Source organism: Cupressus sempervirens, chromosome 6 (genome assembly GCF_028749045.1).
Source record: "Cupressus sempervirens isolate cs-2001-9-10 chromosome 6, ASM2874904v1, whole genome shotgun sequence".
Classification (NCBI taxonomy): Eukaryota; Viridiplantae; Streptophyta; class Pinopsida; order Cupressales; family Cupressaceae; genus Cupressus; species Cupressus sempervirens.
This window is the reverse complement of record NC_143123.1, coordinates 365,831,050-365,847,332: the sequence shown is the minus strand read 5'-3', so window position 1 is coordinate 365,847,332 and position 16,283 is coordinate 365,831,050. Positions and strand designations below refer to the sequence as shown.

Here is a 16,283-nt window from a genome sequence, read left to right as displayed (position 1 = left end):
AGTTGGAAGCTAAGTCAAAGAAATGTGTATTTTTTGGATATGGCATTAATGAATTTGGTTATAGGCTTTGGTATTTTGAAAACCATAAAATTGTAAGAAGCAAGGATGTCATATTCAATGATAAAGTGTTGTACAAAGATCTGTTGTAGCAACACACAAAGAAAGAAGATGATTATGTAGTGTTGGATGATACTCCAAAAGTTGATCTTCTAGCAATTCCTCATGATGTGCAATAATCGCAACAATAAATACCACACACATGAGTGGCTATTTGATGGTCAACAAGGAAAATTAGACATCCACAAAGATTTTCTCCCTCTTTGTATTCAATTTTACTTACTAATGCTAGTGAACCTGAATGTTATGATGAAGTTGTGTAGGTGAATACTCAAATTCAGTGGGAGTCTGCCATAAAAGACAAAATGGACTCTTTGCTAAAAAATAAGACTTGGGATTTATGCAAGTTTCCTATAGGTAAAAGAGCTTTACAGAATAAGTGGGTTTATAGATTAAAAGAAGAGGATGGAGGTAAGAAAACATTTAAAACCAGGTTAGTTGTAAAAGGATTTGCATAGAAAAAGGGTATTAATTTCAATGAGATATTTTCTCCTATTGTTAAAATGACTTCTATCTGTACTATTTTAAGTATTGTGGCTACTAAAGATTTGAATTTAGAGTAGCTTGATGTTAAAACAACTTTCCTTCATGGTGATTTGAATGAAGAAATATATATGGCTCAGCCTCAGGGATTTGAGGTAAAAGGTAAGGAGAACTTAGTGTGCAAATTGAAGAAAATTTTATATGGCTTGAAGCAAGCACCTCGGCAATGGTATTTGAAATTTGACAGTTTTATGCATGAGCATGGTTATAGTATGTGTCATTCAGATTATTGTGTCTACTTTAAGAGGTTGGATGATGATAGTTACATTATTTTATGTTCATATGTTGATGATATGCGTGTAGTTGGGTCTAACGTGGATCATATTAAGGGGTTGAAATACAAGTTAGCACATGCATTTTCTATGAAGGATTTGAGGGCAACTAAACAAATCCTTGGTATGAAGATTTTTAGAGATAGGAAGAACAAAACATTGATGCTATCTCAGGCTATTTATGTTGAGAAGGTGTTGCAACTTTTCTCTATGGAGAATGCTAAAGTTTCCAGCACACCTTTACCTGGTCATTTGAAGTTGACCAAGGAGATGTGTCCCAAGATAGAAGAAGAGGAGGATAAGATGTCTAAGGTACCCTATGCTTTAGATGTAGGAAGCTTGATGTATGTTATGATATGTACAAGGCCAGATATTGCACATGCAGTGGGAGTTGTTAGCAAGTATATGAGTCATCGAGGAATTGACCATTAGAATGTAGTTAAATGGATTCTCAGATATCTGAGAGGAACATCCAATAAGTTTTTACACTTTGGGAGCTCTACTACTGATTTATAGGGCTATGTTGGCTCAAATTTGGTAGGGGATATTGATACCAGGCAGAGTACTACAAGTTATGTCGTTATTGTTGGAAGGGCAATGGTGAGCTAGGTTTCTAGGTTACAAAAGGTTAATGTTTTATCCACTACAGAGGTAGAGTATGTAGCTACTACATAGGTAGCCAAGGAGATGACATGGCTTTAGTTCTTCTTGGAAGAATTGGGACACCCTTAGAAGGATAATTATTTTTTTATAGATAGTCAAAGTGTCATTCATCTTGCAAAGAATTTAGCTCTGCATTCAAAGACCAAACACATACAGTTGCAGTACCATTTCATTCGTTCATTTTTGGAGGATGGATAATTAAAGCTGGACAAGATACATATAGATGACAATCTAGCAGATATGTTTACAAAGGTAGTAATAAGGGAGAAGTTGAACTCCTTTTCAGCTTCGATTGGTCTTCTAGACTGAACATGAATAAAAGAACAACACAATCCAGGGTGGTTTGATCTAGTGGGAGCATCATGGAGTAGCGGCATAGCTACATGATCAGTCTCCAAGTGGGAGATTGTTGTTTAGTGTGGAGCTTGATCAGCCCCCTAGTGGGATATTGTTAGTTTGTGGTGACTGATCAGGAAAGTACTATACATACTTCATATATTCTTTGGGGCTCAAGACATCACCCCAAATAAAAAATTTGGGCCCTATTTTATCGAGATTTTGGGCTGACATGTAATTATTAATTATAACCCTAAAGTGGTAAAAATACTTGTATAAAAGGGCTTAGGGTTAGGGATTGTTTCATAAGGTGATGTGAATATTGGTTCTTGTGGTGGTATTGAGCTGTAAGGGATTACGAATTTTAATTAGGTTGTAATTACTAGATTGTAAAATATTAGACTTGCTATTTGGTGGACATAGCCCAAGGTTTGGGTGAACCAGATTAAATCTTGGTGTCTTGTATTCTTTTCTATGTGATCTATTATTTTTTGATATTGGTTATATTTGCATGTAATTGTTATTTCTATTTGTGGTTTAATCCTAATAGTTAGGGCAGTGGACTCCTCTTGCACACTTTTGTATATGATTCACCAACTCCCAACAGGGTTGAAGCAACTCCTAATAGGGTTGAGGCTTCTAACAAGACCTAAGTCTCCTAATAGGGATTTGAGACACTATACATGCTTCATAGGCTACTAACAAGGTCAATTTCCTTAACTAAATTCTTATATAGTGAATCATCTAGTGGATTCCATTCCCACCGAGCTTTTCCCTTGGCCAAGGTTTTCCTAGTTAACAAAATATGGTGTTATGATCTCTCTTTGTGTATGATTGTTTACATTGCTCAGCACTATTGGTTTATTTTCTTATGCACATCATAAAGTGAGTAATAATATTTAGTTGTGGTTAAAAGGATTGAAAATATTGATTCACCCACACCCCCCCCCCCCCCCCCCTCTCAGTATTATCTATTTCTAACAATTTCTCAATTAATTAAATATTGAAATTATCTTAATAATTTTTCAATAAATTAAAGCATTAAATATTCTGTTAATTTGACTTAATTAACAAAAAAATCACCATAGACATAGAAGACAAAATACAAAAGCCCATCATAAAATACAACATACAAGATCAAACTCAAGGGTTGTAATCATAAATTTACATCATATGACAAATTTGAAAGGGTAAACATCTCAAATACTTGTCCTAATTTCTAGGATAATTGGTTTTAAGGTTAGGATTTGGACTCAAGAATTTATCTCCCCTCTTCTACCATTGAGATATTGCGATAAGGTATGCTCATCCTGGCAATTCAGGGAAGTTGATACCTGGTACCTACAATCTGCATAAAATCCACACATGTAGAAACACATATATTCTAAACTAAATAGGTAATGGTAGTAAGTGGTGCATTATGTAGATCCTAACTAGCAAGTGACTATGACTCCCTTAACCACATCAGAAATGTCAAACATAAAGAAAACATACACATACACCATACACATGCAAGTATGGGGTAAGTATCCATAGAAAACACTTACAAATAATCCATCTAACATCATTAAATAATGGGAATCACTATAAATAATCATCATCAAAGTATAATTATGCATACATGAAATAACTAGTACCAAAGTAATCTCATCATATAATCAACTGTGTATGAAAACTATATTTAATAATCTAGAAAATAATGTCACTAATCATCAAGCATAAACATAAACTGACCTAAAAGAGTTCGGCAATAATAACTGAGAAGTAAACTAGGGGTAGGCACTACATAAACTTTTTATATATTACAAGAGACCTTCACACACACACACACACACACACACACACACACACACACACACACACACAATTACATATTCAAATGAAAATATAATTGAGTATAAATTGGTCATGCAGTATTTACATAACTGATGCCTAAATTAATTCAAGTAGCAAATAAAAGTATTGGTAATGCCACGCAGGGACATGACCCTACGTGGAAATAGCTAAGTAGAGTCATATCTCTATGGGACATGACTTGTTAATGTTATATATAAACCCCAAATTTCCAATGAGAAAAGGAACTCATAACCTTGGTAGTTACAAAGTATCATTTGTAATTTAATCATACTTACTTGTCACCAAAGACAGAATATATTAGTAGCTACAACAAATCAGAAGCATTGGAAATTTATATCAGATGATACTGTAATCCTGAATATATATTGTTTTTTGTCTTATCACATCTTCTTAGTATTATTCAAGCATATATCAATAAATGTATGTATTGGTCTCTACAATATTTTATATTGTAATTTTAGGAATATTTGAATACATCAATATAATTTTTGAATCTTACATACATCTCTAGCAGAGATCCTATATAAATTTTCATGACAAAGCTATGATGAAATGGTTCTCCAAGATGCCCCTAAGTATATCAAATCTTTTGAGAAGCTAGTCAACAAATTCATTCAACAATATTCTTGCAACATAAAACATGTCACCAACTTGGATCTTTGTAACACAAAAAAAAGATACAAGGTCAGGTCACATTCCTCTAGAGATGGAAGAAGATCCTTGCTAGATACCCAGTGTTGATAACCAAGAGTGAAAGGATTGACATTTTCATCAACAAGCTTGTTCTTGAAATGAATTTTTATTTTCAATTGCGTCCTTCTAATTTTGATAGAATAATTGAAAACACTATTAAGATTGAGTATTATTTTATTAAAAAGGGATAAATCAAGCTATATAAATATATTGAAGGGTCTTCTAAAAATTTCCATAACAACAATTATAAATCAAAGTATTGGAATAAAAAATAGATTGTAGTAAATGATGGCATAGTAGGTACTCATGACATCAAATCATAGCAACTTGTTTTTAATATATCTAATCATGTAGCAATTACTATTCCTAATACTAGATTTGCACCCAAGACCAATCAAGAATCAAACAAATCAAAACCTCTTTTTATATTTGGAACAAAGAGAAATTTCACTTCTTTGGGGGAACTACTTGAGATAGTACTATGCATGCTTATTACCAACAATATAATCGCACTACGTAAGTCTAGACCTTTGAACCTCCAATAAATCCAAATGATGGAATGATGCTCACTATTGTGATTATCATCATAATAGGGATTGAAAAACTAATGATTGTATGAAGCTTAAATAGGTTTTACAAGACTTGATAGATGATGACACAATTCGAGTTAATGGACATAAGACAAATAGTGATAATACAACATTTAGATAACCATCACCTAACTATGACAAATGTAAATCTTCAGACTCCAAAGATGCAAAGGCTAATTATGCCAAATCTCATGAAAATGTGATTAATATGCCAAAACCATATAATCAGTTTGTTAACTTCACCCTCATCAAAGGTAAGAAGTGGGTCACTAAAAGGACACACTTCAAAGACAACATCACCTTCATCATCTAATTATAGATTTGTTGAAATTTTTCTATGAATCATTCTCCAAATATCAATATTTGTGTTGCTAAAGACATCTCGTACTCATAAGGATATTCTTGAACATGCTTTGCTTGAAACAATTATTTTCATAGATGTCAACATATTGCAAGCCATGGTGTAGCATTGATTAAGCCACATTATTTATCATTCTCAAAAGAAGACAACAAGTCTCTGAACCATCTACGAAACTTTCCTTTTTACATAGAGGTGCTCATCACAAACATCATGACAAACAATTATTGATAGATGGAGGGGTTGGTTTAACTATGTGTACTTTGAACCTTGTTAGAGCATTGGGTTTTTCAAAAGAATTAGTAGATTTGAGAAGGAAGATACCCCTAAAAACATGTGATAATAACAAGAGGTCCTCTAAAGGCCTAGTAGTCATACCGACCAAAGTAGGGTTGGTAGAGAGGGAAGTGATATGTCAAGTCCTCGATCTACCTTTTGCTTAAAACATCCTTCTAGGAAGGTCATGGATTCATGAGATGTAGGTAGTACCTTTTACATATTACTAGTGTCTTAAATTCTCATATGATAGAGAAGAGGTAACTATACCATCTATATTAAGTTACTTACTTGCAATCGTGCAATAATCTCAAACAAGCAAATAAAAGTATGATTCCACATAATCGAGTGTGGGTTCCACATTAAGTTACATATTTTACAATTAAATTATAGAGTTTGATAAGGCTCAAATAGGCTTAAAATGGTCTAGGATAAAGCATGTACTAGAGTAGGTTCCCAAAAAAGTGTAAAAAATTTAAGGCGCACAATACACTACAGTAGATATAGTCCTCATTTTTGCAAGGAAATGAACTTACACTCATACTCATGATAAAGTAGAGAAAGCAGTTGAGAGTAAGACATCTAAGGGATAAGATGTCACTAAGTTAAGGTAAGAAAGATCAGAATTGATTCCCTTTATCTAGAGAAGATTTTTTTTTGTTAAGTATATCTTAAAAGACCATTTGGTCATTCTTCCTCCTTTAAAAGATAATTAAACTCAAGAAGATGACCACAAAACTTTGTTCCTTGTTCTTATCATCACATGTATGACCATACTACCATCGATTGTAGAACATTTAAATGAGAAGTTACAAAACATCTTCACAGTGAGACTATCCCTATAAAAATGTGACTTCCAACTCCATTTTCATGTGCTTGGACAACATTTGTGTATATAATGTTGTTTTGGTATGTGACGTTAGTAATTTTCTTTTTAGGAGCTTATTGTCATTCATTGGTACAACTTCATATGCAATCATACTTGAGTAGCAACATAATAGCCTTCAATTAATTACTTTTGTTTATACTTTGAGGATATAGCGAGATTAGAAACATTTATCCTTACCAAAAATCTCTAATAGTTTATTAGAAATGTATCTCTTATAAAGATATTGTTCCTTACAAAAACATATTTCATATTTCACTTAAAACATGAAAATAATAATATTAAGACACAAAAAAAGTATCAAAATTAAATGTAAAATATATATAATAAACAACTAAAATTTAAAAATAATAATAATTAATAATTTATTAATAATACTAAATGTAACACTAAACACTCATAAAAATATAAACTTAAAATAAAAATTTGAACTTAAAAACTTAACTCCACATTAAATTGCATTATTTATCAATATACAAACATATGAAAATATTCTCTAAAACAAAATATAACAAACATTTTTTTTAATAAAAAAAAAAAGCAAACAAATACATACAAAATCACTATCCTTTGGTGAAGTTGATAGATTCTTCAAGAGCCTATTAGATATTAAGTCTTGCTAAGTGTAAAATTTTGACATCGAAAATGAGGCCGAAAAAATTCACTACCCTTTTTTAGACCACTTTAAGAAATGACTATTATGAAACATATAGAAGAAGAGACAGACAAGGGTGACTGCTTGTTACTTCAAGCAATCCTGAGGAAACACAAAAATGTTGGTTAAAGTAAGTGTCAATGGTCATACCTACAAGAAAAGCCCGAATAGTCGCCCAGGCTAACTTCGCACACCTAAAACTCCTCAATCATAAGTCAAATTTTGTTTTTTTTCTTGGTGTACCTTTGAAAGTGAGTGGCGAGCTTCAAAGCTAAGGTTTCGATTCTTGAGTATTCAAGGATCTCTCTATAGGGATTGTGGAGTGCGAAGTGGTCCAAAAGTGTAATTTCAAAACATTCGCCAACCCACTATGTTCATGAATCAATAATTGCTCACTCAAACACTTAAGAATAATAAAAATGATCGAATATTAGAACATATGTGATAAACTATTAATATATGTATATTAGTACATATATTTTCATTTTTTAAAACTCTTTTTAAAATAAAAATTAGAAAGATCCATGACAAAATTATCACGAATATTGAACCCCTCTTACTTACTCGGATCTCTTCCCCTAATAAATTTTTGAACTGTCAAAAGACCATGCGAAAAGTTCGTTAATTTTATGGGGAATCCGTGGTAAACTTGGGGAAAGCGACTGGCGGTTGTGGCTTTCCCTGTTTTCATCTTTTTTTAATGTCCTCGGTATTTGAAAGCTGAGCACAGAGCAACGTGAACGACACACATTTCGCCGTTGCTTCACTCTTCTTCATACTCCGCACGCTTTTTCTCTAATGCACACGCCGTTATTTCGTTAAATTGTTTCTCTGTCCTTCTACTTCAAGTCCAAGAACAGAGCAGAAGATATGTTGGCCTTCAATAACGTGCAAGGAATCCATGAGTGCCTTAACAGACACAAATTGATGACAACATTATTTTCAGAGGATATGTGAAAAGCAACGAGTGTTGCAACCAGATCACATAAATATGGCCGAGCAGAACATCCGTTTCCCACAAACAGTATGGCTCAAAATAATCCGGGACCTATGCTGTCAGCCATTGGCGACCTTCCTGGCAATAACCAGGCAGAAAACAGCGTTCGGATCAATATGAGAAACCCAGCCGAACGAGAAGCTCATGAAGAAAAGCACGATTCATGGAGTACTAGTTTCGAAGAATCGGAATCACAGGCAAGATTCAAAAGAGAAGAGCCGCCTGAGAAGAAAATAACGCTGTTTGCTTTGAGGCTGGCCCTTTTGGAGAAGGCCGCGAGCGTGCTGGGAACTCTGGGATTCATCTGGGCCACCGTTGTTCTCCTCGGAGGCTTTGCAATCACTTTAGAAAAGGCGGATTTCTGGTTCATCACGACAATACTCGTTATTGAAAGCACACGCATCTTCAGCCGCAGCCACGAGCTCGAATGGCAGCACGAGACCACGTTGTCAATGGCGGATCTCAGAAAGGACGCCAAAATGGCGAGCTGCAGGTTTTACAGGGCTTCCTGCACATTTCTTCAACCTATTTTGAGACCGTTTTGGGGCTTCGAAGGGGAAGAAAATAACAGCAATAATGGCGGAGCGCCACAGCGTGCAAATTGTTCTGATCATCGATGGTCTTCGTCGAATGTTCGGTTGCTGCCTTATGGCGGGTGGCTCTCTGCTTCGAAGAAGGTGAGCAAGATACTATTTTGGTCACAGGTGTTGTCCGCCATGATATGCGTGGCGCTGTCTGTGTACAGACTCGCCGGGCAGGACTTTGGCGTGGTGTCGGGCAGCGATAAGAAGAATCGGAGATCCGCCTTGAATATCTTCTACGGGCTGTCGATGGCCGAGGCGATTTTGTTCCTTCTGGAGAAGGCCTATTGGCAGTGGAAGATTATTGGGGGAAAACTCTTAGTCGAGGTGAATCAGGAGTACGGGTTCGATCCCCCGGAAATTCCCGCGGTTCGACGATTTTTCTACGACGCTTACTCTCGGTGCGTCAATGGCAGCATTTTCGACGGTTTGAAGATGGATTTGGTGTCCTTTAGCGTAGAGCTTCTCAAGTCCGGTTCAGCCCACGCTCAGATGACCGGCGCGCGGCTGTTATCTTCGTTTTTGAGGGACCATCGCTTCGAGCAAGAGACGGTGAGGACGATTGGAGCTCTGCCGGATCTGATCGGCCGCCTTGTCGAAATGCTGAATTGGAGAAACCCACGCGAGCAAGAGATTCGCAGAGCGGCGGCCGAGATTATTTCTTGTCTTGTACGAGAGAAGCGGTATTCTCTTCGAGTAGCGCGGATCCCTGGAGCTTTGCACTCGATTACTTCATTGCTTCGTGCACCGCAACTGGAAATCGAGCCGTATGACTACTTAGGGTTTACTCTGCTAGGGCTTCAGATCCTCAATAATCTAGCAAAGCACCCTGGAAATTGTAGCAAGATTGGAAGCAACGAAAAACTCTTGGCCAGAATTGTTGAATTTACAGAGATGAAGGTAAATTTTGAGTCCGAAGCGCGGATTCAAAATGTAAATCTGTCTCTGCATTTGCTGAAAATACTTGCTAGCATTAAGGGTGCAGCAGGGGAAGTGCTGAGAAAAGAGATCCTGGAAATTGTCTTCGCGGTAAGCAATCTAAGAGATGTTCTTTTGTACCGAGGGTTCGATCATGTGCAGCTCCAAACCCTAGCTGCTGAGACTCTGGCGAACCTTTCTATGGAAGATGAGGGCAGAGCGAGCATCGGAAGCACCGGCGGAGTTATGAATGCTCTTTTTTCTCTGTTTTTCATGCACAGTGATGAGGAGACAGAGAAGCTGGTTTCCAAGGCCGGTGAAGCCCTCACCCTGCTCTCTCTTGAAAATAAACAAAACTGCCGAGCAATGATGAAACTTAAACTCAGTCAATCTGGCGACTGCGACAATGTGATCACAATGCTGATCGCTGCGCTAAGTGATCCTTCTCAGGGTGTACACGCAGCAAGAATCCTTCGCAACATTTGCGAGTACGCCGAAACAGATCATGAGCAACAAAGGGAAGTCTCTGCTGCAGCGACGAAGGTAAAATTCTTCACTTATTCTTCCTTTATTTCCTCTCGCGCTCAAAAATATTTCTTGTGTGAAGTCTGGCCAAAGAAATAGGGACATGTCCAAAATATTTCTAATGGGAGATCCGGCCGAAGAAGTAGTCCCATCTGGCATAGCTTGTAACTTGCAGAAGTATTTCCCTTTTACCTTCCCATGCCAAAAGAACAGAGTAGAAGTTTAATTTTCAAAATTTCACAAGAACGAGTTGTAATTCACAAAACAACATTAGAGAAACGAATTTTTCACTCTCAGTAACACAAACTTAAGCTTTCTACAGATACACGGTAATTGCTATCTACTAACGCCATATTTCAGGTGCTGAGGCTTCTGCTGGATGAACAGAACAAACTTCAAATTTCCAAAGTTTCAGAAAAAAGAATAGATTTTTGACAGAAAACAACACTGGAGAAAATATTGTTCACTCTGTAACACAAACTGAAGCTTTCCACAGGTCAATATTGCTCTCTGCTAATGTATTTGACGCCATATTTCAGGTGGCGAAGCTTGTACTGGAAGAACAGGGCACGTTTCAGGAAGCCAGCATAGGACTGGCGGCTCAAATCTTCAAATTTCTGAGCAAAACAGACATGGATTTTGCATTTGAAGAGGCAGGGACGACAAAGGATGCGTTTCTAATGCATTTGGTGGAGATCTTGCGAAGCCACCCGCGTCCATCCACGAGCTTTCCCAACATTAGGAGGTTTTGCATTGAGCTTGTGATTTCAGTGCTGCAAAAGGAGAAAGAATGTTTTGGCATGGAAAAACTAGTATTGAAGGCCGCCATGGAGAAGGTGATGGAAACGACGTCAGAGATAGAGAGGTACAGTATCTTATCAGGGAGCATCGGCCTTGCCAGACACCGCATCGCCATTCATTCTCTCACACACACCGCCTTAATATTGCTCTCTGCTTAATAGATTTCTATATAAATTGCGATTCCATAAGACGTCTGCACTATTTATAGAGTTTCAATCAGGGTTCCAACTGAAAGTGACATAACCGAAGCTTTGAGTTACAGACCGAAATGGTCTTATATACCAATAATGTTGGACCAGATTTTTCACATAAATAATTCTGGGTTTCCCTGGTAGAACACGCAGCTTGTCAGATTTAATACTTTAACCAACACAATCGTTGAAATAATGGCGGTATATCCCGATCAGTACCACTCCTAAGTTTCAGGGTGTAAATCGACTCGTTCCAATCATGTAGGGAAACTTTTTCACCAAATAAGAAGTGTTCGAGATGATTGAATATAGTTCAGAAATATTGTTTTATTTGGGGATTAACTTATAGATATTAGACCATATCAAAAGCTAGTTTTTTTTGTTTTTTTTTTTTAATAGACGACTGAAATAAAGTAATAGAAAAATATAATATTTTTGACTTAATCATTCAATAAGTTAATATAAGTTTAATATATAATTATATTTAAATTAATATTATAAATTAATCATATATATAAAAGTGTGGGGGACAATAGACGTAGCCCCTAAATTAATCTTCAATAATTGTTGGGGGTGGAGGCAGGTGGCCCCACTATGGCAACCCCATTAACACATTTGCTTTGGGGAGGTAGATGTCATTATTATTTGGGGCGGGTGGGGGGGTGGAGATTATTTATCTACGATATTTCCTCTAAATTCTTATATTATTATCATTTATGAGGTTATTGTTTTTCATCAAAGGCTAAACATTCTAATCAACATAATGCTCCAATAAGCGCCCACACTTACAAAAGAATGAGAAGCATAAAATGAAGAGTGATAGCACCATCTTCCTTGTTTTCAAAGGTTTTTTATCAATAAAGCTATTAGCACACTAAATAGATCCAACATCGTCCAACGCTTTTACCTTTATCAACTTGAATACCAAGGATGTCTAGAGTAGCAAAAAGATGAGGAACAAGAGAAACAATATGACCTTTGTATCTACTAGACAACACTGTCGTATATTCATGTCCAATCATTCTTATCATAAGAATCCTTATAAGAACCATCACCCCATTAGGGTGTTGCCCATTGTCATATGAATATAGGTGTGTCATATATTTTTATCATATATTTTGTATGATGATATCATTATATATACTCTATATTGATTTTCATCTTATGAACAATTCCCTTGAGAAGAACCTTCAGATTGAATGCATAATTTCTAGGTAGAATATATACTTGGAACTGGTTCTAATTCAATATTTATGATGATTACTTATATGAATCTATTAATTATTTTGTTAATTGAAAATGATATAGTAAGAATTAAACATGCAACATTTATTTAAAATGCATGAATACAATTGGATCAATTGGATATGGAAGTGGAGTCGTATTGTAAATAAGTGTATTTGAATTGAATTTGATTTATTATTTTTCATAAGATAAATCCATGAGCATTAATAAGTGAAAATGTAAGCTGGGAATGTAATTTTATATTCAACATTTACAAAGAATGTGTGTATGTGTATACTACTTTTATTGCTTTGACTCTTTGATCCTAGTAGTTGAACTCATGTGTGATCTAGAATCATAGGTTAACCTTACTTGTAATGCCCCACTCGGAGATCCTTGGAACACAAGGATAAAACATGCACTGGATGATTTTTTTCTTAAGATGAGTTACTTAACAACAACATAAAGTAACCAAGTGCAAAAATGAAACATATATTTAAGATAATAAAATAGGGAACATGGCTAAACTCACACACTAGAATCAAGAGCATGATACCAACATCTATACGATCATGAAGACAATGCAGTGCATCAAGTCAGTGGTCAAACCCATTAAGGATCACTATGTAGGGACTCAAGTGGAGTGTAGATCACTTGGCATCAAAAAGCCCACGATAAATTGATATGGTAAATCAACTCCCTCAGGAGGCCACATACTTGGTGCAAAATGAATCCCTCGATAAACCATCACACCATGCCCTTGCAACAACTTTCGCAGAAGACTGCAGAATGTACATACATCACACACCCTTGCGTCAATGCATTAGACAATGTTAGGTGTGCACTTATCTTAATTAAGTTTTATTACCCCATAGTTAATTTGGTTATCACTTATTTAAAACCTTTTTATGTTACCTTGTTGGCCCTAGTCCAAGGTAATAAGAGAAGCCACTCCATTGCCTACCCTACATACCAATGGTCATCACATGATAAGTTCTTGTAGGTAATGCAAGTTCCCAACCCAACCCCCAAATGAACAATCCCTTAACCAACCTAAATCTAGGAGTTTGGGTCTTGTAATCTTGACCCCAACATATGCACATGCATGTGCTTGTGTGTGGGCACAACCAACTTCTTGAATGTAATCACATAATGCCAACACAAGAGTTAGATATGAGAAATGCAACAATGAATCCAGGCTAACGATGTCACTCAACTGGCCTATATCCAAGAATATGGATTCTACATGAATCCCAATAAGGCAACAAAACACCAAACGTCATGAACTCACTCAACTAGCCTAAATCTGAGAGTATGGATTCCACACAAAAGCCAATTAAGACAAAGTGAAAACATGATTGGATTGGAAACCTACCATACATTCCAAATCCAAGACCAAAACAAGTGCCAAACAATACTGAAGACAACTGGGTTGCAAAAAAAATAAGGCGATGTAAAAATTGCTAAAAATTTGACATCAAAATTTGATGAAATTAAAACCCATTATCTAAATGGTTCCCAAAGTCCCAAAAATCAAATAAGAATCAAGTTCCAAGCTTGCATGCAAAAATGGCTAGTATAACAGCACAAAACTTCTAAATTCCAAAGTTGAAAACTCCAGTTTGTTCACACATGCCCAACTAGGCCAAATAAACATATGAAAATGCAAGGGAACACTAGTTCTCAACCTCCAACTACAAAGAAATTGAAAATAGAAACCAAAATAAGCCAAAATTATTAAAACAAGAAGGCCCTACCTCACAACCAAAAGGAACTAAAATGGAAACATGTGCTACAAATAATGGAGATGTCAATAGTGATGAAACACTTGGCAAAGGAGGAGTTTCCTGCTCTAAAACCAATGAGCATACTCTTGTTCTGATCCTATGAGCTTAGCTCTCACAACAAACCAATTCTCAAATGCTCACAAGAGAGTTTTGGAGGATTGGCTCCAAAATCTTGAATTTCCAAAGTGAGAAGTCAAAATAAACTCACTTTCAGCCAATATAAGCACTTTTTACAAAGTGAAATATAAGTTAGATTATTTAAATTAAATAATCTAATTGGCTCCCTTAACCCAAATAAATATGGCAATTTCAATTCCTTGAAATTTAACTATGACAAATTAACCATTAAATTAAAATAAATTAAATCAAATATTAAATTCCCATTAAACTATTGAATCATAATATTTTAATAAATTCTGTGATCACTGTGGATTCCTATATGCATAGACATGCTCACGATTCAAGTCACAAATCCATAATAAACTTGAATTTACCAATTAGCTCAAGGGTTTATTATTTTAATCAAATAGGATATGTTGCCCATATAGGAACAACATTGACTAGATATGAATGGTCAAACCACTAACTCCATGTGCCATTGTTGGAAACATAAATCATGCACAATAAACAACTTGATCAAGTGTAGATGCATGATAATAATATAGACAACTACAATGCATGAAATTGCGTAAATAATCATTTAATTAATTTCATTAAAATAATCATTCATTTGCACCATAATAAAAGTTTATTGCAAGAACAATGTAAAAATTTGTAGCATAAGCACATCACAATAAATCCAACAATATACATTGATAATCCTGAACCATAATCTCATCAATCAAGCATAAGCATAAACAACCAACTAATGAAACAATAATCAAATCACCTCAAGGGTGTAGACCACTCATGGGTCCCAATCATGATCACTTACAAAGCAAGATCGTGAAGGTTGCATCCATTAGGATTACTTACAAAAATAAAATGGGAGAGGCACTACATTCCTTGACCCATGGAATTTGGAGGCATCTAGGTGACCTTGAGTGATCTAGCTATGTGAAACCAAGCTTAGCCCATATAGAGGGGATAAAGCTTCATAATTGTAATGTGGAATAGGTATGCATTTAATGTGTTGGATAATTGTAATGTGGAATAGGTATGCGTTTAATGCTTTGGGTAAAGTCATGTTGTATTCAAATTGTGAATTGAATGGTAAATTGTATCATAAAAGAGTACTTTGAATTCAATCATATATGTGATTTTAAGAAGGTCAAAAAGTCTTCTTTTTTTGTTATTTATGTGTTTTTGGTGACCCTACATAGGTTGTCTATGGGTTGGGGGCCTAACATGAGTCAAATATTTAGTCTTATCTCATTTGTGACCCCTTCTAATGACCTTGGAAAGAGTTTGGCAGATTTGGAGAGGAAGGGACAGGTTAAACTATCCCATCCCAAGTTTTGTCTCCCAACCTATTTATGAGTAGGATCATTGGTCAAGGAAAGGGAAAGTTGCATCATTCCTCCTTAATGAGGATAAGGAATTGGTGGGTGGGCTCGCCTTTATTTTTAAATTTCTTAAATACACTAGAAATATTCTTGGAAGGGCATTATTATTATTATCTAAGTGTGGAAGAGGGAATAAGAGGCTTGAAAGAAATATTGGTTATTGATTGAAGTATTTCTCTTATTATGTATGAGATTCATTCATTGATTATTGGTTGAGGTATCTCTCTTATTATGTATGATTTATGTACAAGCTATGTTATATCTATGTTGTTGTTTCGGTGGTGTTGTAACAAATTATTGGTATCACATCCTAAAATTAATTTAAAAACAAATATGTTTCTTAAAAATTCCTAACATGTTCTAATTGGTTCTAACATTTTCTAATAATAATCTAACTTTTAGAAAAAAAAAAATTAAGTATAAAAAAAATACTAACTAAAATAATTGACAAATATATAACTTAAAATAACAATAAAATAAAACAAAGGATAAAATGTGTGCACTCAGT

The 16,283-nt window shown here is 35.4% G+C and overlaps 1 protein-coding gene across 1 annotated transcript; it reads left to right on the top strand.

Annotated features, from left to right (window-relative positions):
• Positions 1-8,139: 8,139 nt before the first annotated feature.
• On the top strand, positions 8,140-11,589 carry LOC149552602 (uncharacterized). The gene is made up of 2 exons (XM_089789802.1): positions 8,140-10,285; positions 10,807-11,589. Exons 1-2 carry the CDS (start codon positions 8,273-8,275, stop codon positions 11,224-11,226), a joined length of 2,433 nt encoding a protein of 810 aa, XP_089645928.1. The 5' UTR covers positions 8,140-8,272; the 3' UTR covers positions 11,227-11,589.
• The last annotated feature ends 4,694 nt before the right edge of the window (positions 11,590-16,283 follow it).